At 45.1% G+C, this 24879-nt stretch overlaps 1 protein-coding gene across 4 annotated transcripts in view; it reads right to left on the bottom strand.

Annotated features, from left to right (window-relative positions):
* The window catches only part of LAMB4 (laminin subunit beta 4), a 100535-nt gene that overhangs the window by 44262 nt on the left and 31394 nt on the right, over window positions 1–24879 (bottom strand). For all 4 annotated transcript variants that reach the window (XM_047695850.1, XM_047695853.1, XM_047695852.1 and 1 more), the window contains 7 exons: window positions 22811–22920; window positions 20640–20719; window positions 19920–20070; window positions 14565–14696; window positions 6847–7032; window positions 5331–5446; window positions 4389–4509 (listed from right to left, as the gene is read on the bottom strand). In XM_047695850.1, the coding sequence (XP_047551806.1) occupies window positions 4389–4509; window positions 5331–5446; window positions 6847–7032; window positions 14565–14696; window positions 19920–20070; window positions 20640–20719; window positions 22811–22920 (896 nt within the window). The remainder of the gene's footprint in view (window positions 1–4388; window positions 4510–5330; window positions 5447–6846; window positions 7033–14564; window positions 14697–19919; window positions 20071–20639; window positions 20720–22810; window positions 22921–24879) is intronic.

Genomic DNA, 24879 nt, shown 5'->3' with positions numbered 1-24879 from the left:
TTCCTTTTATGTCTCTTTGTATTTGTGCATTACACTGACATGCTCTGGAAGGTATGTGAACAGGTAGGCTATGATGCTTGTGAATCGCATTTCAAATCAGTAAAGGATACTGCAAAATAACTGCAACTGAAAGAGGTGGTTGGGTCAGGGGACGCTGAGGATCACTGCTCAAGGCATCCCCAGCTTTCCTGTCCAGTGACCCATCATGGCTTCCGGTAGCTCTCAGACCATGTTGCCATTTCCTGTGGCCCGGCATGTCGGGGAAGGTGCTTGTCTTCACCTGCGCCTACTGCAGTGTCTAATTCACAGTAGCTACTTCATAAATATTTGCTCAATAAACAAGCATATATACCTGTCCAGTGTGGTCTCTTCAAGTTGATACTAAAATGACTGTTCTCCAAACACACACCGAGTGAAGAGAGATGCAGAAGGAAGCCGGACAGGCTAGGGTTGGGGATGAGGGGAGCCAACCAGGGGTAGGTTATCTATAGTCGCTGGTCTGAGGCAGTTTCGAGGGGGCCAGTCCTGGCACCAAGCAGATGGCTCAGATGATAAGAGTCCCTGTGAAGCTAGAGGATTTTGTAATGTCATGACTCACCTCTTTTAGAAACTTCTAAAGACTTTGTTTACCAAGTGGAGTCCATCCCATGGTTTAAAAGAATGGTGGTTTTATGTTCTAGAATGGTTAATATACTTTTGACTCTAAATACATTTTCATGGAAGCACATATCATGCAATCGGGAAGGAAATTTGTAGCTGTCTCACTCTGTTTGCAGAACAAAAGCCATCTCTGCAGAAGGAGCCTCCAGGGTTGACCAAAGCTTTCACTGGGGCTTCTTGGAAATGTGTCCTAGTCTTAGATATCAATGTTAATCTGGCTGCAGGAGAAGAATGAACTTGGAAAGTGCCAGGGCTCAGGCAGCCAAGCATCTTCCTAGAGCAGCAACATCAGTGAGGTGGAAATAACTGCTTTAGTCTGTAATCAGAAAATGTGCATTGGCTTTCTCCCACTGGGCATCCAGGGTCAGGGGCTCTAAGGGACACTGTAGGTGCCCTGCCCAGATCTTCCCATTTGCCAGCTGCTATGGCATTGGCTGTTCTTTGCTCACAGCTGTCCCTCTTTCCAGGGAGTCAGCCAACTTTTCCAGAAGTGAATGCACTCACTGGGGGGTTGGGAGGGTGGATGATTTGGGCACACAGGCCCGCCACTTTGCCTCTCGGGGCAACTGGCTCCTTGGTACAATTATGCTCCCAAGCTCCCTGTGGGATCAGCTACGTTTCAGTGCAAATCACATCCCTGCTCTGTTCCTTCCCCGTCCCCTGGACCTCTTCTCCCACAAACATACCCTCAATAAATCAGGTGGACCCAAGTCCCTGTCTCAGTTTTGGCTTCTGGGGAATCTGATCCGAATGAGGGATCTAGCCTCTCTTCTGAGGTTCTGATACTTTGCCAAGATCAGGCTGCTTTCCTAAATTTCATTCAGGTTTCATGGTTTTTGTAGCTATTTGTAAGCTTGAAAACTGATCAAATGGAAGTATTTTTCAGGTAATTTCAAATTACCCATTTGTATTATATATCTGTCAGATATCACTGCAATGATTTAATTTACACGTCCGCCTTCTGCATCAGGCTGAGAATTATTTGAGGAAGGGGACCAAAGCTTACACCCCAGGAACCAGCACAGTATCAGCCCATGTAGGTTCCATGAATGGGTGGTGAATGGATAATTCACAAGGATGCCTGAAACACAGCATCAAATCATAAACTTGGAAATTTACAAAATTAGAAATATTCAGGATAAGGATTTAAGATGAGGAGTATCTTGGCTCTTACAGATTTGAGTTTCATGACTATCATTATAATAATAAAATCTCTTCATGATGTATGAATTCCTTCATTTTTCTCTTTCCTTTTCCTTTCTCTACTCTGCTTGGGTTCTTTCTTTCTTTGTAATTCGTGTGTTGGTCTGTGAGTGCAGCTCTCTTCAAACTTCCTGGCAGAGAATAGAACTTCCATGGGTAGGGAAATCACAGTAGGTTAAACTCTCATTCAAGAGTTTGTTTCTACTTTCTACTTCCTTTCTACCTTCACCTGGTAGAACCATGGCCCTCCAGGAGCAGGATTTAGGCCATCCTTGGCTAAAGTTGCCAGATAAATTACAAATCACCCAGGTGAAACTGAATTTCACAGAAGCAATGAATAATTTTTTTAGTATGTCTCAGACAGTATTTGAGGGCAATATTTTGGACATATTTATACAATATTCAAATCTAACTTGGTGTTTTGTTTCTTTTCTCCCCCTTCCTCCCTCCCTCCTTCTTCCTCCTTCCTTCCTTCCTTCCCTGTTTTCTAAATCTTGCAATTCTATCTCTGGTAAAATAATCTTATAAATGGCAGGGGTTTTTGTTTTTTATTTTAGATGTTACAATACCTGATTTCTAGAATACAATCCAAGATACACCTGCTTCATACTGAGTTCTATAGTAAATGATGAAACAGCAAAGTTCCAGGTTATAAATTTAAAATGTTCAATGGTTAAAAATTAAACTTTGAAGACACAATTCATGAAATATGTACATACAACTACTTAAACAGGGGATTGTCAAGCTTTCTATAAAATACTAGACAGTAAATATTTTTGACTTTGTGGGTCATAAGGCGTCTGTGGCAAATACTTGGCTCTGTCTTTGTAGCTTGAAATCTGCTCTAGATAATATATAAACAACTTGCCAGGGGCACCTGGGGGACTCAGTTGGTTAAGCGTCTGACTCTTGGATCCGGCTCAGGTCATGATCTCAAAGTTGTGAGATGGAGCTCCGAGTCAGGCTCTGTGCTGAGCACAGAGTCCGCTTGGATTCTCCCTCCCTCCCCTTCTCCCTCTGCCCACCCCCCATATAAATAAATCTTTAAACAACTGGCCATAGCTGCATTCAGATAAAACTTTGCAGGGCAATAATGTGGCAATTAAATCATGATATCAGAAGATCCTCACAAATATTTTATTTTTTTAATATTTTATTTATTATTTATTTTGATAAAGAGAAAGATAGAGAGAAGGAACACAAGCAGGGGTGAGGGGCAGAGGGAGAGGGAGAAGCAGACTCCCTGCCAAGCAGGGAACCCAACACCAACTGGACCCCAGGACCCTGGGATCATGACCTGAGCTGAGGGCAGACGCTTCACTGACTGAGTCTGTCAGGCGGCCCTCTCACAAATACCTTAAAATGCAGTTGTAAGAAATGATTCTGATTTTTACTCACAAAATTACTTTTAAAGAAGCCCACATCATTCTATACGATTCTGCTGAAGGTGGAATAAACCCGATCCTTTCACATATTTCTAATGATCGTGAGAGTTAATTGGAGAATACTTTCCAGAAATTAATTTGACAGGCTATTTTGAGAGCCATACACCTTGAGGCATAGGGTATAGATACTGGTAAATGAAAGCTTAAATTTCCCCAGTGCCCAAATTCTGCCCAGGCCCTAGCCTGGGCCTGAAGTTGTGTACAGAGTGAGAGGTTTAGACGGAGTATCTATCGGTGGCCCAACTCTATGGGGAAAGAAGTTGAAAGAAGTCATTTGAGGAAATATTATGCACTGCTCCTAAAAATGATAAGAAGACAACACAAGGGCGCCTGCGTGGCTCAGTCATTAAGTGTCTGCCTTCGGCTTAGCTCATGATCCCGGGGTCGTGGGATGGAGCCCTGCATCAGGCTCCCTGCTTGCGGGAAGCCTGCGCCTCCCTTTCCCACTGCCCCTGCTTGTACTCTCTCTCTCGCTGTCTCTCTGTCAAATAAATAATAAAATCTTTAAAAGAAAATAAAGAAGACGACATAAACACTATAAGAAAATGCTTAGGATATAATGGGAACTAAAAAAGTACCTGTCTATGTACTTGGCATGAGCGCTCTGGTCACAACACTACACAAGCAGGAGGTACAGAGCAGAACTTACAAGACACTGACAATTCAAGTGGTAGAATTTCTCCCCAAACTTCCTGCCATGCCAGGAAGCTGTAGTGGCCCAGAGCGGGGGCTCTGGCACCAGAGAGTCTGGCTCTGATGGCAGCCTCCTCACTCACTGGCCCTGTGACCCTGTGCTTCTGTTCTGTCATCTGTAAAATGGGGACAGTGACAGCACCTTGCTCATGCAGTTGTGAAGACTAGACAACAGAGTAAGTAAAACCTTCGAACCGTTGCCAATGAGCGCTGTTCGGTAAGCTGTGCAGTTGGTATTAGGTGACGTTTACAGAGAATCAGTGATTTTTCTAACGGCACAAACCCATTTATACTTCTAAAGAAACATGTCACCAGGGAGTCTAAAAGTCGAATGATAACAGGGCTCAGCTTGGAAGGCGGCGCCCTCCCTCGCTCCGTGATACTTACTGAGTCAACCAGGATGTGGGACTGAGCGTGGGACCCTCCTTCCAAAGGCCGGGAAAAATGGACATCTATGGAATATTGTACATCTGGTTCTAAACAGATGGTTGTGGGCAGCAGCACGATTCTGCAGGAAGAGAAATAAAGCAACAATTCAGTGACAAAAGTACAATTATATAACCTAAGCGACCAGGGTATTTGGTGGTGTTCCGGCCTGCACTGAAGTGGGTTTGACTGTGGGGGCAGAGGCTGGGTCTAGACCAGCTCTGGTGGGTTGGGGGGACAGCAAATTCACTCTCAGATTCTCTGTGTGGCTCTTGCATAGGATTGTGCCCAATAGCAAATCTTAGGGACTACTAGCCATGGGTTGTCACGACTACTCTGGGAAAAGGACAGAACAAATGTCCTTTATTCTACCTACCATGCTAATCTCAACAGGGTCTCTTGTTTTATTTTGCCACAAATCTCTGATGCAAAATTAGTAGCTTTTCTTTCTTTCTTTCTTTCTTTCTTTCTTTCTTTCTTTTAACCTTATAGACTCTCAGCTGTTGGGAATACCAGCTGAATATTTGATTCTTACTCTTATAGCATTTTAATTTCTCACCTCTCCAGGCTGTTTGGTGAATGGGAAAGGAATGTTCTAGACTGAGAATCAGGAGCTCGGGGCTAGAATCCTGGTTCTGCAGTATGTTAGCTCCAAGACTGGGGCCGGTCTCCAAGAAGTCTCATCCTCAATTCCCTCCTCGCCCAATGAAGAGAAAGTCTCCTTAATGAGTTGTTAGCAAGATAAAAATATGATCTTAAATGTGAAGCTTAGTGTAGCCCACAGCAAGCAATAAACGTCACCGTCTCCGTTACCTCTTCTGCTTAGGTCTTCGATACAAATTACCGATAAAGGAACAAAATTCTAAGAAACCTTCCGTGTTTGAGGACAGGTCCCAAGCATACCTGGAAGCCGCCGGTAAAGGGAAAGACAAAGGCCGTGGCCATGGACTCTCGCGTGGACAGTGCTTACTCCCTCCAAGGGGCTTAACCAGGACCTGGACAGTCCAGTCGGCTGCAGGCTAGATAGGAAGGACATAAAAAGCACGCCCTTGTGAGGATTCACACACACAACACACCTCATGGGCAGCCCTTGGACTTGAACCCACAACCCCCAGCCCTCTTGGAAAATGGAATTTGGGAGCAGAGTCTGAGAGGCTCGCTCTCGGCTCTCGCTTGCTGAGGTCGGAATGGCGACCCAGGTAGACCCAGGAATATTGTTTCTGGCCGTAGCTCTAGTTCCTGGGCTGGAAAAGCCCTGGTGCTCCTGACGGGCCTTGTTTTTAACCTCTGTCTCCCAAAGATTCAATTACCACACCCTGTCCCTGGATCACAAAACAAAAGTGGAAATCTGGAATCCTTCACAAAAGCTTGTACCCTTTTTTTCATGTTACTGCAGAAATATTATTATATAAATGTATCATTATATAGATTTTATTATGTAATATTTGATTATTGTATTGCTAAACCTATTTCTAGGTGTCTAAATATGCATATATGTATTTATAGCATATGCTAATTCACTATACTCTGAAAGCCATGCAATTTGGAAATGCTTTTTAAAGATGCCAGAGATGTGTCCTCTTTATGGAAAAATTAAAAAATATATATCACATTTTTAATGACTCATCCTACTGTCTAGGTCCAAGTTCACTGAAACTCCTTGGCTATCATTTAGAAAGGAGCCATAGAGACTTGTGTCATTTCAAGAGTTTCAAAGCGGATCAGCCGCTCTGGTCATACAACACCATGAGAGTTTCCAGAATGAGGTCCCTCGAGGAACCCTGGGGTTTCTGAGACCATCCCAGCCTCATAAAACATTTTTCAGGGGAAATGGTCTGTGGGGTTTCAGACTATCAAAGAAAAGATTATGCAGAGAAAAAGTTCGGGGCCACTGCTCTAGATGGAGTGTTTTTCTGATTTGGTTTCTGTTCTGCCTTAGATCTTTCTCAACAGGCAGGGGAGGTAGCAAGAGGAGCAGCCTGCCGTTAGCTCTTCTCTTGTTTCAGGGTCAAATCCAAGTCCAAAATAAATGTCTCTTCTGCATGAACCTGAATCTCTGCACACAGGTTAGCTTATTGAAGTTTTAGAAAATGTTAAGGAAAAAGTCCCAGGAGGGCAGAATTCGTGTTATTTTAGTTTTTTATTGTTCTTACACAAACATGCCATCACCGCTTCCTTAGATCTTGTACCTGAGATACGTGGCATCAACTTCAGCTTCTCTCCATGGAATAAAGCATGTGTGCCTCTGGCTTACTGTGTTGTTTTAATATTTTTAGGAAACTCTTTGATTTCTAATGCTCTCCAGATGTTCGACTTTTTGCATTTTCTGTTGACCCTATCTAGCAAGACTGGAATGGAAACTCATAGTTCCAGAATGTACTTCAGTCAGCCTCTTACCCCTGAAGAAGCAGCTGGATACCTGAGGCTCGTAGCAAAGGGCGATGGTGAAGTCCATGGGCAAGGAAATGTTGCTGACGACAAATCTCAAGCCGGCCCCAGGGAGAACTCTGGCAAATCCAGGTCCAGTCCACGTAACAGGGGTTCCAGGAACTTGTTCTCGGAAAACCACGTGAAAGGCAGGCACCTGGCCAAAAGTCACTGAGCCCTAAAATTGAAGAGGAATGCACACAGCTTTGCCTACAGTCAAGTCCTGGAAGAGCTCAGAAAAAAAAAAAAAAAAAAAAAAAAGCACATATTTCCTGATGTGTATATAATACATCTGAGTCAAGGATAAATTATTCCAGCCAGGTCCAGAAGGCAGCTGAGGATAACGTGCTGAATCAGCAGCTTTCAGAGCATATGTTACCGTATGGAATGATTGATTTGAAAGCAATGTCACTGGAAACCACTTTAAGCTTAAGTACCCCACGTGCTAATGAACTGAACAAATTCCACACTGATGACCTTGGATTTTCTCAGATATGACTATGTGACTCTGGCCAAAATATGGAGGGAAAGAAAATATTCCCATGCTTACTTCATGGGCTTTTCCTAATTATGCACGATGCTGAGAAAACCCACATGGCTTTTTTTTTTTTTTTTTTTGATATCTCTTCCATGCAAATATAAGACATGCTCCTCTATTTGCTTGGAGGCATAGAAGTATAAAACTTGTAACACACTTGATTGATTAGCCTCCCTGATGGTCTCTATCCTGGCTGTCAGCCTGGGGCCATCTGGATCCTGTAGATAATACTTTAATGACTTCGCCTTTGCCTCCCCAGGCTTGCAGCCTCTACCGGAACTCTGCCTCTTGTGGCTTTCTGCCCTCATCACCACCCCTGCCAATAAGTGTTTCACACTCTTTCCAACCGCCAACAGAGTCACACCCAGATTACTTCGTCTGGAGTTCAAGTTGCTCTGTGATCTACCCCAAACTCCTTTTCGTCTGATAAAGATTTATTCAGTAACAATTTAATGCCAATCCCTGCATTAGGAACACAAAGATGATTAGGACAGAGTCCTTGATGTGGAAGAGTTTAGAATCTGGCACTGGAGACCAAAATGTAATTAAGAAACCACATCAGCCAGATGAGCTTTCAATGGACAGATACATGTAACATATCTGTATACCCTCACAATTGCCATAGACACTGTAGGTGTCCCTCGGGGATCCCCTTTCCCTGGTTGGAGCACCCACCCGTGAGTTGCTGTGTGTGTGGCTTCTAAGAGCTCACAGTCACCTCCTCCGGAGAACTGGCCTCCTATACCTCCTCCCCAAGCCCACCTCCATCCCTGCTCCCAGGGTAGCTTGCAACCAATGGCTTCTTAATACAAGGCTATAAAAAGCTGAAGACAACTCTGTCCGCGGTTTATGCTTCTGAGCTCCTTCGTGGATCAATCCAAAGTTTGTTTTACCTGAGACCACATCTTACTCCTTCCCCTTGTCTTGTTTCTGTCTTCCTCTTCTGGAGTTTTCCTGAATAGCACGGCACTTCCTTAATAAATCACATGCACCTGAATCCAGGCTTCGGCTCTGTTTCTGGGGCACTTGACCCGAGACAGTCGGCGCCTGACTGTTTACCCAGAGGCAAGCTCCTAGATGCACTTTGGGAGGAGGATGGTTTTCGGGTCAGCTGGTGATGAGGACCCCAGTGTGTAACTTGTACGATGATCCCTGGAACGTGGTTAGCAGAGCAATTGCTAAAGCTGTCATCTGTGGACAACTTGGGACAAGAGAAAGGGGGAAGCAGGGCACCCACTGGATATTTCTGGCATTGAGAGATATAAGGGAGCAGTAATTATAAGGACTGTGGACTGCAGCAATAGGAGGTAGTTGTTGAATGCCGCTGATGCTTAGATGAGAGAAGATGATGGGTTCAGGGCAGTCATTCACTAATTCAAAGCCTAGTGTGAGGATCAGAGGGCCCACCTCCTTGGAGGTCTTTAAAGACTCCTCTCCTTTAGTTAGGTGGCAGGAAGAGCTGAAGACCAAGCACGGGACTTCGTTGTAGGACTTGCAGAACTTCAGAAAAGCCTGAATTCTCAGCCTTGGTAAGTCACCTATGCTGAAGTCAGGCCCCTCACAGGGAAGAAGAGGGTTTTTAAGACACGGGTGATGCACACGAGAACCTTGAACCCTGAGCTTCTCCTGAACACCCTCTGACTATAGAAATAATCCACTCACCTTTACTGGAAAATAGAGTCCCTCCACTCCACCCCAGCCATGTTTGAGGACAATGCAGAAACTTCAAATGATGCAGATGCCTTGGAAGAAAATGTGCACCTTCCCCCACACCTGCCTATACTACCCCTCCTGACCACCTGCCTGAGCATTAGGGTCAAGTTTCAGATGATCTGACTGGGAAAGCGCTGGATATCTGAGAGGGACTGGCTAACACACACCAGTAGCAACTGGGAAAGAATGGCTGGCTATGGGTCCTGAGGTTGTTAGAGCAGGGAAGCAGAATATGAAACTGGATAAAGACAGTATGTGGACTTGGGGTCACTAGTAATGTAGGATTTAATTAGCTTGGCAAGAGCCCCGGGGCCTTGAGAGAAGGATCCAATATATTGCTGGAGCAGCTCTTGGAAGCTTGGCAAAAGCTGTGGCTCTCAGGAAAGGAAGCAGAGGTTCCAGAAGAGCTGTAGCAGGCTCTGGAGGAAGGGATACAAGACTCAGAGTAGCAGCCATGCTAGAACGGATCTAAAATGCAAGACCAGAAAACACATCCATTAATTATGTTTCTTGAAGGCCTAGGGAACACGCTGTATATCAGGACAGTAAGCAATGAACCTATGAGTAGGGCACCAGCATCCCTGAAGAGCTGAGTGTTGAGTATCCTCTGTAGGCTGGTGGGATTCATCATTACAGAACTGAGCTCCTTAGTGTCACTGCAAAGGACAGGACCACAGACTATCAAAGGCTGGACATGTCTTCACTTCAAAAGCACGATGGGTACAATTATGAAAGTGGGCAGCAAGGGTTAGAGTAGGAGGCAAGGGGGCCTGACCCATAGGAATCTTCTATGCAGATGATTAATAGAACATGGTATTCCTAGGAGCAAGGTAGATGAGCAGACAACAAAGCTTTAAATATGTAATCAAAAGTGATCTGGTATGAATTAGTGAAAGGTTGAGGTCAGCTGCTCTCATGGAAAGACATGATGCTTTGTCAAGTTCCTAGATCTGAGCCACTTCTCGGATCCAGAACCTGGTGACCAAAAAGAGGCCAGGTCCCCATGAAGAAAGACTCTTAAAAAACCAAGGCAAGTGTAAACCATGTACCCAGCCATCATGGTCCCCTTGTTAGAAGAGGGGCATATAAGGGTCAGGTAATATATGGAGTCCTGGCCTAATTCTTTTTGCAGTGAATTCACTGCACTTACTGAACCACCCATCGATTATTTCCTCCAATTCCTGAGTATGTAATTGGCATAGACCTGCTCAGCAGTGGACACTGACTCTTTGACTTGAAAGGTAACAAGAGCTCTTATAGTAGGAAATGCCAAGTAAAGTCTTCTGAGGTACCCATCTTCCACTTTCTCCCCATCAAGCCAATATAGTAAACAAAAAACAATATTGCACATCAGTGGATTCCTCAAAGTGTCACTGTCAGGACTCAGTGGTGGTTCCCATCATATCCTCATTACAAACTTAATACAAACCTAACCAGTGTAGTCCCACTTGTATCTTTACCAGAGCAGTCGAACAACACCTTCGTATATGATATACAGCTACTCAAATGCAAAATGTGTTCTTCTCCATTCTCGTATAGAAGAAGGAACAGAAGCAATTTGTATTGACTTGGGGTGAGCAGTTATGTGTATTCAGTCTTGCCCCAAGGCTGTTCATTCTCTGTTCACTCTCTGTAACAGTATAGCTGCAAAGGGTTTGAATCATCCAGGTATTCCACAAAATATTACAGCAGTTTCCTATATTAAAGGATATAGTTGGGTAAAGAGGAGTCTTCATCTCATCTTCATGAAGATGAAGTTGGGTCCCTTGGTCCAAAGTGATGTTACATGGTCTCCCATAGAGAATCTGACAGTCTATGCCCTTGTTTGGCACCACTCTCGGAGGGCTCACAGAGTGTCTGATCCACCAGTAAGGGAAAGCAGAACACTTCCTCGGCTCAAGGGACTCACTTGACAGCAAAAGAAATATGGCAGTGGCCTTGTGACTTTGAGATCCACTGCTCCTACACAAACCTAGCCTTCCAGAAGATTCTAATCTTAGATGGGGTTGGAATGGGGGGTCTCTTAAAGTTGCATCAGCTCAGCTAGCTTGGAAATGACACCCTGTGGGGCAGGATAGTACTCTTCTGGAGTTTGTTTACTCCTTAGAGTGAAGTCTTTTATGTAATGCTGTGTTCCCAACAGGCAGAAAACATGGGTTTGGAAATCAAGTAGGAGTAGCCAAGTTCACTGTCACTGATGGTGATCATGGGAATTTGAGCTTCTTGTGCTTACAACTTTAGGCTCTGTGGGTCTCGACGTCTCAATTCTTGGGTAGGAACAAAGAACTCCACTAAACTTAAAGCTACGGCTGTTGCCTAGTCACTCAGGACCCTCATGCCAGTAGGCCAGGAGGCCTGGGAAGAAATGACCATCACTGTAAGGGCTAATGCTGTATAATCAGGACGTGAGGAATATCCATGGCACTGAGGTGGCCCACTAAGACACCCTTGGCATTGCCCCTACGTGTAGCCTGATGAGACCATGGATACCAGAGGCTCAGACCCTGGAGGGATGAGGGTCTAAGTCATCCTACCCCAACAGACGTGCTAGTTGAGGATGAGGGGACTCTAGAATGGGTGGCAAGAAGGCAGAAGATAGAGAGTATCAGTTACAACCTTGGGACCAACTGTTGCAGCTGAAGGCTGCAGTTTGTCCCACTAATCTCCTTTTGTAAATCTTCCCAGAAACAGTGACCTGTGAGAATCCTGGGGAACCCATGCTTGCATGGAAGGAACTTAATGGAAGAAACAAATGAGCACGGTCAGCTTCATGGGCATGCAATGTGTGTACTTGCAGAGGGTCCCATGCTCCAAAGGGCCCAGGGTTTGGTTTCCTGCTCTGCTGTCACCATCTTGAAATCATAATTTTATCTTTGAAGTTGTTTGTGAATGAAGTCTCTTGGGATAATGGAGGGCACATGTGAGCGGAAGAGATGTGCCCACTATGTGTTTGCTTGCTTGCTCCCATTTGCAAAGAGCTCACACGATGCTGGTGAGCATAGCGTTCAAGTGGACCTACTATGTGCATGTGTTCAGTGAGACTAAGAGTGCATACAAAGTAAATGTGTTACATTTATGACTGAGTAAGCAGGGTGCTGACAGCTCCAAGAAACCAGGCTTTCCGTTCCAACCAGAGCTTGCTTTGAAAGCAGAAAGAAGGCAAAGGCATTTGAAGAAAGCCATTATTCATGTGGCCTCCCCGTATCAGCCAGCAGCTTACAACAAAGGATGATTAGAAGGAATAAAAGATAAAGTGACTCCTGGGTGCCCATCTCGCAGTCCTGCCTTACTCATCAGCACGCTGAATGTAGGGAGTGTCGGTACAACACAAACTGAGAAGTGAAATGAAAACTAAGTTGAGTTGGTTTTGTGCAGCCTTCCATTGTTCTGGAAAGAACAAGCTCGAGATGCATATGTGACCACAAACTTGCAATCTCGGCGCCTACACAGAAGCCAAATGCTCTCATGTTTGCAGTGGAAACTGGCATTGCATGACACAAAGATGAATGGTACAATTCAGGCTACTAACTTAACTTTGACATATTTCTTTTCCTCAAACGACATTAAACAGCAAATAAAAAAATCACTAACAAGTCACGAGAGAAAGACTACGGAAGAAACTAAGAAGCTAGATATTTCAGCACCTTCAGTGTTCTTTTCCCCTGATTTCTGAACACAGGGCTCTGCTCAGGGATCTGAGCACTGCCCCTCGCAGGGCCTCCCTCTCCAGCCACAGCGGCTGTGACTGCTGGCTGCTGCCTCGCACTGCTCCCTCCTCTTGAGAACTGCCCTTGGATGGGAGCCCCCTCCCCGGGGAGGTCGCCTGAATGTGCGCTGGCAGGCCTCAACCACGGCTGACCGATGGACACCACTCACCTGCCTTTGGGCCTCAATGGGGGACAATTCTGTTGTGCCGCTTCCAACCTCGCGCGGGTCTGGGCCAAGGCTAGACTCTACCCTAGACTTGTCCTTGCCTTGCTTTCCCCTTCCCGGCCTCCTGCCCTTGCTCCCTTACAGGCTTCTCCTGATGAGTGTCCCCCCAGTAACGCATGCACACCCTAATCTCTACTTTCATATCTGTTTCTGGGGGACCCAACCCAAGACAGCAACTCAGTCCCCATGTCCACATGTATAGAAAATGGAAATAAAATTTTCACACAAAAATATGCCCTGTTTTGTATTCTTCTGTTGCACCACCTGACCCAGCCAATTGATTTCATAACCCACTTACTAATAGACGGAACCTCCAGTTTTAAAATGACTGATCTGCAGGACCCCAGAGACGGAAACAAGGAACTGTGTCCAGATGGCGGGACATGGTAGGGAATGCCAGAGGAGGATAGATCTGTGTTGGGTCTTCAGGGATGAGGAGAAGTTTTACAAATCAGTCATACAGAGGTGGTCATTTCAGGGGAGGGGAGGAGCCACTCTTTCCCACTCTCTTCTTTCAGATGGACTCAGAATGAGAAGTGCAGAGAGTCAGAGAAGCCTCCATGGGCATGTGGTGTGGGAACAGAAACAAGAGAAAGAGCGAGGCCACCATACTGGTGTGCGTGGACCCAGGAGGAAGAGCCCCGGCCAGGAAGCCTTCTCTGCTCCTCTCAGCTGGAGGGGGCTCCCTTTAATCCTGAGTCCCTATCACATTATGGGCACCTCTTCTCTGGTGCTCCCCTCAACCCCGCAACCATTAGCTGTTTGTGTACATGGCTCATTTCTACAACAACAATCTCAAGGGCAGGCTTCACGTCTACATAGTTTTGTTATGGATCCAAGCATTTCATTCCCTCAAGGAGGTCTCTTATCTGTAAGGAACTGCCTCAGGTGCTAGATTCATGAACAAGACAGCCAGCGGCTGATTTCACTTGCTTTCCAACACGTGCACTCGTGCACACGCACACGGGAATGTTCAGTAAGCAAAGATGCCAGGGTATGAATTAACGAATGAATGATTGGGTCTCAAGCACTCCCAACTTCCGCTAATACAGTGGGATGGCTACAAGGTCCTCAGGTCTCCTCGGGCCTTTTGAAGCCATTGGAGGGGGTCCTGTGAAGTGCGGGATGGATGCCCTGGCCACATCCCATGGCCTCAGATTCTAGGGCACAGCCATGCACCAGCCCCAGGGATATCCCCATGTCCTTTACCCTCCAACGAGGGGGAGAACTATTCCTCAGCACCGAACCTTTCCTTACTAAAATGACAAGAAATTATGCAATACCTGACTCTCTGACTCCAGAATCCAGCTTTCCAGAAACTTCTGTCTTGAAAGAAATAAAGCTACTTAAGTGTGGCCCAGAGGCTCTAATTACTTTGAGCTGTGGTCCTCCTTTCGCCTATCCCTCCTGGAGGATACGAGGAGCTCAGGAGGCCTGAGCACTTAGCCGGGCCCCACCTGGTTCTGAGCACGGTTCCTTGTTCGCTCAACAGCAGGACAGACAACAGCCAAGAAGAAGTGGATTACCTCACTCCGCTTGTCAGCACGTACACTCTGCTTCTGATTGCTCTTCAGTATTATACTGCCCTTGTCAACTGTGAAATCGCTCCCTTGTTGCTGGAAATACACATCACATGTAGGCAACGCTGTTGCCAATACCTTAACAAGAAAAGAAACGACAGTGTAAGCAACCGGCAGAAGTTCCCATTATACTGCAGGGCAAGAGTTTCCGATTAACCGATAACCTGAAGGTAATCCTGATTCTCATTTCATAGTCTCAGGAAGGAGCCATGAGGCAGCTGATACTTTTCTGTTCCTCTGCGAACATGGGAAATTTTTGGTCGTCTGATGAGCACGTGTTGGGTTTTCTTTTTAAAGGATGCTGTGTCCCAATGACATTCGAGACTGGGGAAACATTTATTCTTATCTATTAGTTCTATGGTGTGGAAAAAAAAAAAAGCACAAATGCTGTCTTAATGTGAAATCTCAAGAAGAAAGTTGTAGAAAATCTACAACAGGCATGGCGGTGAGGCCCAGACTCATTAGCTTATTGTCACTCTGGCCACTCCCTAGACCCATTCCTGACAGTTCTCACAGTTTGTGGGATTTGGCCTTTTGGGTTCCCATGAGAGGTTCGAGCCGGAGAGCCAAATCCCCACAGCCAAACTGAAGCAGAGGAACTGCAGTCATGCCACTCTGGGGTTCCTTAAGACCCTGGCCTCGCAGGCTTCTCTTTGCTACATGTCCTCAGTGGTGACCCAGTCAGAATCTCCAGTGGCTCGGTTCCAGATTGCTGCTGGGCTCTGGACATGTGTGTTTCCTTGGCTGATATTTCATTGTTGGTGTTACTACCAAGATTTTAAATTTCACAGGTTCCCTGGTTGTTTGTCACGAGCATGCAGTCCTAGGCTCAGCTGTGGCCTGCTTCCAGAACTCTCTTACTCTAGTGTTTACTGCTCTGATTCTCAGCCACACTCTGACCAGCTGCCTGACCTCTGTGATGAGGACCCTTGGACAGGCTACACTGGATTATGTCAATTTGTCCTCTTCTTTGTGCTTTTTTTTGTTTTTTGTTTTTTCCTCTCACCAATTGAGTTCATCATGTAACACAAAATTAGAGACTACTTTATTAATTTCATACAGACAGTATATTATAGAATTAGCCTTATATTATACTGTATTAAATTTTATACTATGTTAAATTCAATCAATATTAACTTTTTGTGACCACAAATCATTTCTATAAGAAAACAGACCAGTGTTTCCCAAACTGTCTATGAATCACCTAGTTCTCTGTTAACACAAAGATATGATTCAGTAGGTGTGGGGTGAGGCTTAAGATTCTCCAAATGCAGTGAACTCACAGGTGATGCCAACCTTGTTGGTCTATAGATGACATTTTGAGTTGCAAGGATGTTGCCATCAACTGAACATTTGTGTCCCTGCAGAATCCATATATAGAAGCCTATTCCCCAAGGTGATGGTATTTAAAGGGGGGGCCTTTGCAAGGTGATTGGGTCATGAGAGCATATCCTCATGAAGAGGATTAGTGCCCTTATGAAAGGAACCCCAGAGAACTCCTTTGTGCCTTCTGCCAGGCGAAGGCTCAGTAAGAAGATGGTGGAAAATGAACTAGGAAGTGGCTCTTGCCAGACACAAATCTGCTGGAGCCCTGCTCTTGGACTTCCCAGCTTCTAGGACTGGGAGAAGTAAATTTATGTTGTTAATAAGCCACCCAGTCTATGGTGATTTTGTTACAGCAGCCTGGATAAGTTAAGATACACACAATACACACACACACATACACATACCGTTTGAAGACCCAACAAGAAAGTTGATCATCATTTTTAGTTCCCCGGAGTGTTTAAACAACTACTTGTAAGTTGTAGACTTAGAGTCACACCCTTTCATTTGTCCATCATCCTTTCTCTTCTCTCTGCTACCTATTAACTTGGACCCTTCCTTATTCCTGTCGGACAATTGCAGTCCACCCTCCCTCCATCCCAGGTCCCACTTGTACGAGACAGCACTGACAGGAAAACCAAGGACAGTCTTCCTCAGGTCAGTCCCTTGCTCAGAAAGCTTCAGTGAGTTCTCATTGCCCAGAGAATAAAATATAGTTTCTCTAATAAGAGAATCTAATGTTCTTTTCCAATACTTCTTCCCTGTACAAACTTCCTGTTCCATGAATGCCCCTGCCCTGTCTCTCCTGTGAGCCATCACTTACAACTTTTCACCAAGGCCACCAACTGAAACGTTTCTTGTTTTCAAGTCTCAGCCCAGATTATTCTACCTGTGCATTTGACCTGCTCATAAAGGATCACTCACTCTGAAATTATAACACATTGCACGAAGCAACTCTCCTCATCATATGGGAAGTTGCCTGGAAATTAAAGATGCCCATGCTTAGGTTGTTTGGGAAGTTAAATTAGATAATGCATGTGAAGCGCAAAGCGCAAGGCATTAACAAAATGGAAATTTGTGGGTTTTGTTTTGTTTTGTTTTGTTTTTTTAAGATTTTATTTATTCATTTGACAGACAGAGATCACAAGTAGGCAGAGAGGCGGGGAGAAAGAGGGGAGGAAGCAGGCTCCCTACTGAGCAGAGAGCCCGATGCGGGACTTGATCCCAGGACCCTGGGATCATGACCTGAGTCGAAGGCAGAGGCTTTAACCCACTGAGCCACCCAGGCACCCCAATTTGTGGGGTTTTTAAAAAAATTTTTTAAAGTAAACTCTACTCCTGACCCCAAGATCAAGAGTCACGTGTTCTACCAACCGAGCCAGCCAGGGGCCCATGGAAGTTTTCTTAGTCACAACAGCAAGGGCATAGTAAGCACACAGTGCATAATTGTTATATGAATGCACAAATAATTCATATCTAACTTAAATCCTTTCTGCCACAATTATCGATCATGTTTTCAGTGAAAAGGAAATTATTCATGATGCTATTTTTTAAACACTTAACATCAGTTCCACCGTGAATTTACTTTCCTTTGTCTTACACAGGACTTTCTCACTCTTCAAGCAATCTTTCTGGCTCTTTAAGCCTGTTTTATAGCCTTGATTTTTTTTCTTTTCCTTAAAGCCATGGAGAGAGGAGTAAGTCTTCACATCAAACGCTAGCCTCAGTTCAGAGCTACATCCCCACAGGTTATGATCCTATTTAATGGATTGCTGGCACCCGCCACGTGGTGCACAGGGAATAAATGGTCAGTATCAGTCCGTCTACACTAGATCATTACATCTGCTTTGTGTTTTCTTATCTGAAACAATGGGAACGATTGTATTTATAGTAGTGTGGGAAAGACACCACTGTGTGTCCCTTCTACTGTTTCACTGTTAGTTACCACGTTCACAATGCTTCTGACACTGATGTGCGGGTTTATTCCCACACCCACCAAGTCTCTGACACCATTTGAGTGTCCTATAATTTAATTCAGTCCTGACACCATCTCCCTGGATTCAGCGTCAGATGCCACAGGTTAAGGTCTCGGTCCCACTAGACTGCCCCACCCTCCTTCAGAAGCCGGCAGAAAAGCCAGGCTGTTCCTGGGACTTCTGACCAACCAGCTATAAAGTGGGATTCCCATGACTCCCTCCCAGAGCTTGATAATTTGCTAAAGTCGCTGACAAAACTCAGGGGAACACTTATGTTTCGCAGTTTATCATACAATAAAGGATCCTATAAAGGATACAGATAACAGCCAGAGGAAGAGATACACAGAGCAAGGACCGGACTGGGAGGTTCTGGAAGCAGGAGCTTTGGGTCCTGGAGTCGGGGTGCACCAGCCTCTTGGCACATGGATATGCTCACCAACCTGGACATGCTCTGAACACCATACTTTGGAGATTTTTATGAAGCTTTATTACATAGGCATGATCAATCATTAACTCCATCTCTAGTCCCTCTCCCCTTCCCAGAGAATGGGTGAGGGGTGGGGCGGAAGATTCCCAGCTCCTAATCGTGGCTGGTTCTTTTCTGGTGGCCAACCCCCATCCAGAAGCCCATCAAGAGTCACCTGATTAGAACAAAGGACACTCCTATCATCCAGGAAATTCCAAAGGATTTAGGAGCCCTTTGTCAGGAGCCAGGGTCAAAGACTAAATATTAGAACAAAAGGTGTTCTAGTGCTCCTATCACTCAAGAAATTACATGGGTGTTAGGAGCTCTGTACCAAGAATCAGGGGTAGGAACTAATACCTATTTTCTATTACTTTACAATAGTTACAACCTAACTATAAATACCAATATTACTTTCCCAAAGGTTTTTTTTTTTTTAATTTTTAGTCACCATCATAAAGACAAAATTAAAAACTGCAAAGAATGCGGACATAGAATTGTTTCACTTTATTCCCCCCACCACAGCTGTAAGTCTAAGTAGGGACAGTAAAAACCTCTTGTCCCCTACCCCAATTCCAGTCAGTAAAAGGGAATATTCCTAGCCTCCTAAGGGGCATTTGCATCCCTCCCACCAACAGTGTCCAGATAAAGAAGAGATCACAAGAAATGGCTTCATCGCTGGAACCTGGATGAGTTCCCATTTCCTCTCCAAATCCCCTCTTCCAAACGGACCTTCACATGCTTTCTCTCCTTGAGACCTTCACCTCGCATTACCTTTTCCCCTTGTCACATTCCTGCCTGCTTGTGGCTGGTGTCACATGCTTGAGAATGTCACAGGAGTCTAACTGGTATTTTCTCTAATCATTCCACATGTGCGTGTCGGCTCCTCTAATGAGACTTTTAGAAAAGTATGTTTAGGGAAAAGACCCCACAGGACTGGGACTTGTAGGAAACGAGGTAGCGTGCCAAGTGACATTTGCAATCACACACTCCAACGAACATGGCTGACTTCAGCGAGAACTGCTAAGCTGAGACTGGCTTCAGGAGACCAGAGAACACAGCGTCCTTGTCGGTTAGGCGCCTTCCTCATTCATTCATTACAGAGTTTGTGACGTTCCTACCATGGGTGAGGAACTGTGGTCGGCACTAGGGCAACAGTGGTGAATGCGATGCACTTCTATCCTTCCCGCTCACAGTCTATAGTGCCATGGGGAAGGCAGACAAGTAGATGCTCAATAAACACGTCCTATCTGATGGGTACATTGAAAGAACAAAATTGAAATCACAACTTAATCCAATTCCCACTTACATGCCAGGCTCTGCTCTATAACTAGACTATGGATATTAAATAAAATGCAGACTCTGTCCTCAAGAATTTCTATAATCTTCAGTTCTATGATAAATTCAACTCTACTCTGATCTGCATATGTGGGCAAAACCATTCTTTTCGACCTTACCCTTGATCTCAAGGGTGTGTTATATGTATGGACTGATATACCATCAGATCAAATCTGTAAGGAAACTAGATGAAATACGAACCAGAGGTGCAAGTCCTTCCAGTGGGGTGGCCTCCTCTGCCTCATAGAGATAGAAATTCAAGGGAGCAAAGAAGTAGCCGGGGGCCGGTTCTGTGCAGCGGCGGCCGGTGACATGCGGGCGGCATTCACACTGTCCATCCTTGGGGGAGCACCTGGGGAAGACCAAATCCATCAGGCACAAATGTTGTGGGGGGAGCGGGCAGGTATAAAATGAAGGCAAGGGGTGCTGAGCTCAAAGCCCTCTGAATTTGGACCCACTCTTTGAATCGATCAATCAGTCATCTTGATGAGGAAGTTAGGAGGCCATGGGCTCCATGTGTCTGGTCTTGAAAAGCCAATCCAGATCCACAAAACCCAAGTAGCCACTTCTTTCCTCTGATTCTGCTCTAAAGACTGCAAAAAGGAGTGTAGGACCTCTCTTTACAGGATGGCAAAAAGTTGGTGTTTTAGGCAGGTCAAGTCACACAAGGCATCCATCCTCCCACCTCCTGGGATACCCAGGGAGTAGAACTGTTTCTCTCTTCCTTAGGAATATTTCAAGCAAAATAAATCAATTGGGCTGCAGCACATGCTTCAAGATCATCACCTTTCAATGCCCTCTGCTTGTCGAGGAGTAAAGTCCATTCCTGATGACTACGAGCAAATCGGGATAAAATATGCTTTTACGTGGAAATGTGAGCGAGGACTGTAGGCACAGAACACTGTTGTTCATTTGACTTACACGTTGGAATAAGCACCTCCAATGTCGCAGTCGCAGGGAGAACAGCCGTGGAGGCCATCTTCCAGTCCCCAGTATCCAGCCTACAAGGAGAAAATGCTCAGCCGATTCTAGCCCTGAGGAGATTCGCTGCTCTGAAGTGTAATATTAAAACCAGTCCAAGTCTGTTGACTCACGTCAAACAGCTACACGGCCTGGGCAATCACCCAGCCTCTCTTGCCTGCACACTTGGTAATGATCTTGGAGGACACATATCTCCCATTTCTGGGACTCGAAAGGAGGGGGACAGGCGGGTTGTCTGCGGATGACTCTGAGCTCAGATGTGGCGGGAACCATGGGGTCCTCTAGCAGTACCAATTTCAGACCAGTCTGGGGAGAAGGGCTTTAGCTGATTTGCAACTGCTTTTGTAAAACCAATAGGTTCCCTTACCACAAAATCATTGGGGATTTTTACCTCTACAACCCCAAAATGTTTGGAGATAAAAAAAAATTCAATCAAGCTTCTTTTGAGATCTTAGTTGAATATCATAGTTCAGTAGGCTCACTTGTTTATAAATAAGTCGTTTTGGCACAGTAAACTCTATGTGAGAGAGTCAGCTCTGTTCGAGACTTTTTTCATCATTGCAACATCTTGACCTTTATTCAATATAAGCAGCTGGTGAGATACAAACAACCAGTTCTTAAATCTGATAACATTTACTATTAAATGCTCAAAAAAAAAAAAAAAAAACCACCCCAAACTTCCCCCTCAGATCTCCAGTTAACACACTCAGAAAAATTAAGTTCTTAATAACAGGTAGTATCGGTACACTTTTTTTTTTTCATTAGCTTGGTACAATTTTATGCCTGATTTTACTCAAAAAGATTTATTTTAAACATTAGAAGTTGACATAACTTGTTACAAAACACAGGACAGGACTCTTGATATTTTTCCCAAAACTAAATATCAGTTCAGGCAAAAACAATGTGCCAAGACTGGCCTTACTCAGGATGTGGTTGTGAAAACTCCCCCGGTCCAGGCATGCTGGCATGCAGGATGGGGAGCGGGGGATGGGGAGCAGGTGAGGGGAGAGGGGGCCTGGCGCAGGTCAGGGGGCCTGGGCACCACGGGACATAGGAGGAAGTGGGACACCTGCTGGAGGCGTGGGCTCAGCCACCATGGACAAGCCCCCCGCCACCCCGGGGTGGCCCTGCCCAGTTATTTTCCTGCTTCCTTCTCTGTCTTGTCCCCACACAGCCACGAAGTTGGCCCGGCCCACCTTGCTTCATAATTTCTAGGTCACCTGCCCTGTCTTAGAGAGTTCCCGCTTCGCACGTGCTTCCTGGATTTCTTTCCCCACCTCCTGTCCCCCTTCTTCATATGTTTTCAGTAAAACGACTTAAAATATTAGCACAAAACTATGTTGTAATAGGCATATGTTTCTTATTTATCAGCTACATTTCTTCAGACACATCAAGGTCACTGTTCTTTTATTAGGTTAAACTTTTTTTTTTTTCTAAAATGTCATGGTGGGCTGCCAAGATTGGAGAACAAAGGGACGAGTTGGATTTGAACTCCCTAACTGCAGGACACATTTCTTACGGCGTAAAAAAAGGTTTTCTTTTACTAACTTTAGACATATGTGCTCATATGTTTAGAGGAGTCTGTGAAAAATCCAGGAGTTTATTTCCCACAGGAATCTACAGTCCATGTAAACCCGTGGTTTGGGGTTTTTTATTTTATTTTTTTTTTTTGAAATGAGCTCGTCCAAAATATTTTTAGGCAAGGAGTGGTAGGGGTGGTAAAGGGAACTGTATGCGAGAGACAGAAGAAAAGGCTCCATGATCTGGCCGGCTGAGAGAAGGGAGCAGATCAATTGTCACAGTCTATCCTGCTTGGCGCTTTCAGAAGAACAGCGCATAACACTTCTAACATCGGTGCCTGGGTGGGTTCAGGCGAATCTGGTAAAAGTTGGTGTACTGGTGAGTGTTTAACAACTGGCTCTCTCTGGAAGAATTATAGAAAATCCTACTGTTTGCTGGTTTCTGTAGCTTTAACAACTCTTCCCAGGGAAGTCTGAAATATATCAGGACAAAGGAAGCAATTAACAAGACCAGGTCTTCTCTGGGCAATGGCAGTAGAAATCCCATACATACAAGGGAACATACAAGGGAAATCCTAGGCAAATACATACAGTGCATTCTTCACAGTGTGGTCCTGTGGCAAACGTCTGGCACAAGCACCGCCCCGTGTCCGCATCGCAGGCTGAGAGGGGAAGACTCCCGAAAGGGGTACAGTCACAGGCTGAAAGCATGGCAAACACAATTATTCTCGTTTTTGTTGACCCCATTCTTGTCCTGAAGAGCTCACGCTGAGCCAAACGCATGGCCCCAAGAAGAGAACAGCCAGCCTGCCTAGTGTATTGTCTTGTTGCACGATTATTGTGGTGCGTGTACCCCCACATAGGAAAGCCAGGGCCAGATGCTTGCAGAGCGCCCGTGCGGTTTTGCTGGATGACACTTAGGAGACAAAGGAAAAGACATTGTGCAAGCAGGGCCAGGTGGCACAGTTACCCGAGTGATTCCAGGGGTGGGGTCAGATTGCTTGATGCAGGCAAGCGTTTCTGAGGGTCCTGGTCGTTCCTGACAGCTCCATTTGTGGCCGTTGCATCTAATGTCTTTCTCTTACCTCTCTTCTTACTGCCTAGTTACTTTCTCTTTTAATCGTCTCTCTCCTCTTTCTCTGCCACGCAGAGGCATCCCTGAGTCCTGCCTATGTTGTAAAGGCTAAGAAATTTGCTACCAGAGCAAGATATACATTTCCGCTGCAGGAAAAAACCACTGTTTGTGGAAACAACCCAAATGTCCATCGGATGATGCTGAATGGATAGGTCATACGTGGACTCTCCACACAATGGAATATTGCTCTGCCATAAAAAGGAAAGAAACACAGACACACACTGCAACATGGACGAACCTTGAAAACATGATGCTAAGTGAAAGAAGCCGGTCACAAAGGACTGCATATTGGATCATTTCATTTGTATGAAATGCCCACACTGGGCAAATCTATAGAGACAGGTTGCCCAGGGCTGGGGGCAAGGGGGATGGGAGGGTGGTAGTTAGTCATGGGGCTTCTTTTCTTTTCTTATGGCAAAATACATTTCACCTAAAATTTACCATTTTTAAATACACCCACACTGTTGTGCAACCAATCTCCAGAACTTGATGCCCATGAAATACCATCTCCACCCCTTCTTCCCTCCCCCAAGCCCTTGGCAACCACCACTTTGTGTTTTCCATGGACTTAGCTGCCCTAGGTACCTCGTGAAAGTGGACTGATCATACAGTAACTGACCTTTTGGGACAGGCTTATTTCACTGAGCCTAACCTCCCCAAGGTTCATCCATGCTGCCGCATGTATCAGACTCCCTTTTAAAGGCTCATGAATATTCCGTTGTATGTATATGCCACACTTTGTTTGCTCACTCATCCACGGATGGACACTTAGATTGCGTCTACTTTTCGGCTATTGTGAATAATGCTGCTATGAACATGAGCGCACACTTCTCTCCAAGCTTTTGGGTAGATTGTCAGACGTAGGGTATAGGGTTTCTTTCGGAGGTAATGCAAATGTTCTGAAATTGACTCTGGTGGTAGCTATACAACTCTGAATAAACTAGAAATCACGAATTGTACTTCAAAGAGTGGATTGTATGGTATGTGAATTATAGCTCACTGAAGCTGTTACAAAAGAAAAAAAAAACACAATATTTGTCCTATTCTGGGAGGTCATCAGGTCTATACTGAACCAGGGAAACACTTGGGTGTGATGAGAGGTGTGATAGGAATTGGCTTGACTATATAATTCACTCTCTTGGAATTTAATGTTGCCATTCATCTCCAGAAGGTAGGTTTCTGCATGCTGCTCTCTAAACATGTAAATAATCTACAGTTCCTCACATGGGCAAAAATACAGAACATGATGCTGTGACCAAAGGGAAATTATTTCCCCAGGATTCCCAGGGGAATCTGCAGTTTTAGAAGACCTCAGGCAGCTCTAAATTTCTGTGATCCCAGGGCCAAGGGTCTCCCATTTGGCCCCAGAAAACTCTGAGGTTCTTCTTATTTCCCTGTAACCTCTCCCTTAGCTCTTTAATTTTTTTCTTCTCTTTGCCAGAGAATAAAGGACCAATTCCAGGTATGAGACGAAAGGGGAAAAGTAATTTTAAAAAAGGAAAAAGAAAAGAAACCACCAATTGAA

The sequence above is a fragment of the Lutra lutra genome, chromosome 11 (genome assembly GCF_902655055.1).
Source record: "Lutra lutra chromosome 11, mLutLut1.2, whole genome shotgun sequence".
NCBI classification, from domain to species: Eukaryota; Metazoa; Chordata; class Mammalia; order Carnivora; family Mustelidae; genus Lutra; species Lutra lutra.
The sequence above is the reverse complement of the archived record's forward strand: the minus strand, read 5'-3'. Positions and strand labels throughout refer to the sequence as shown.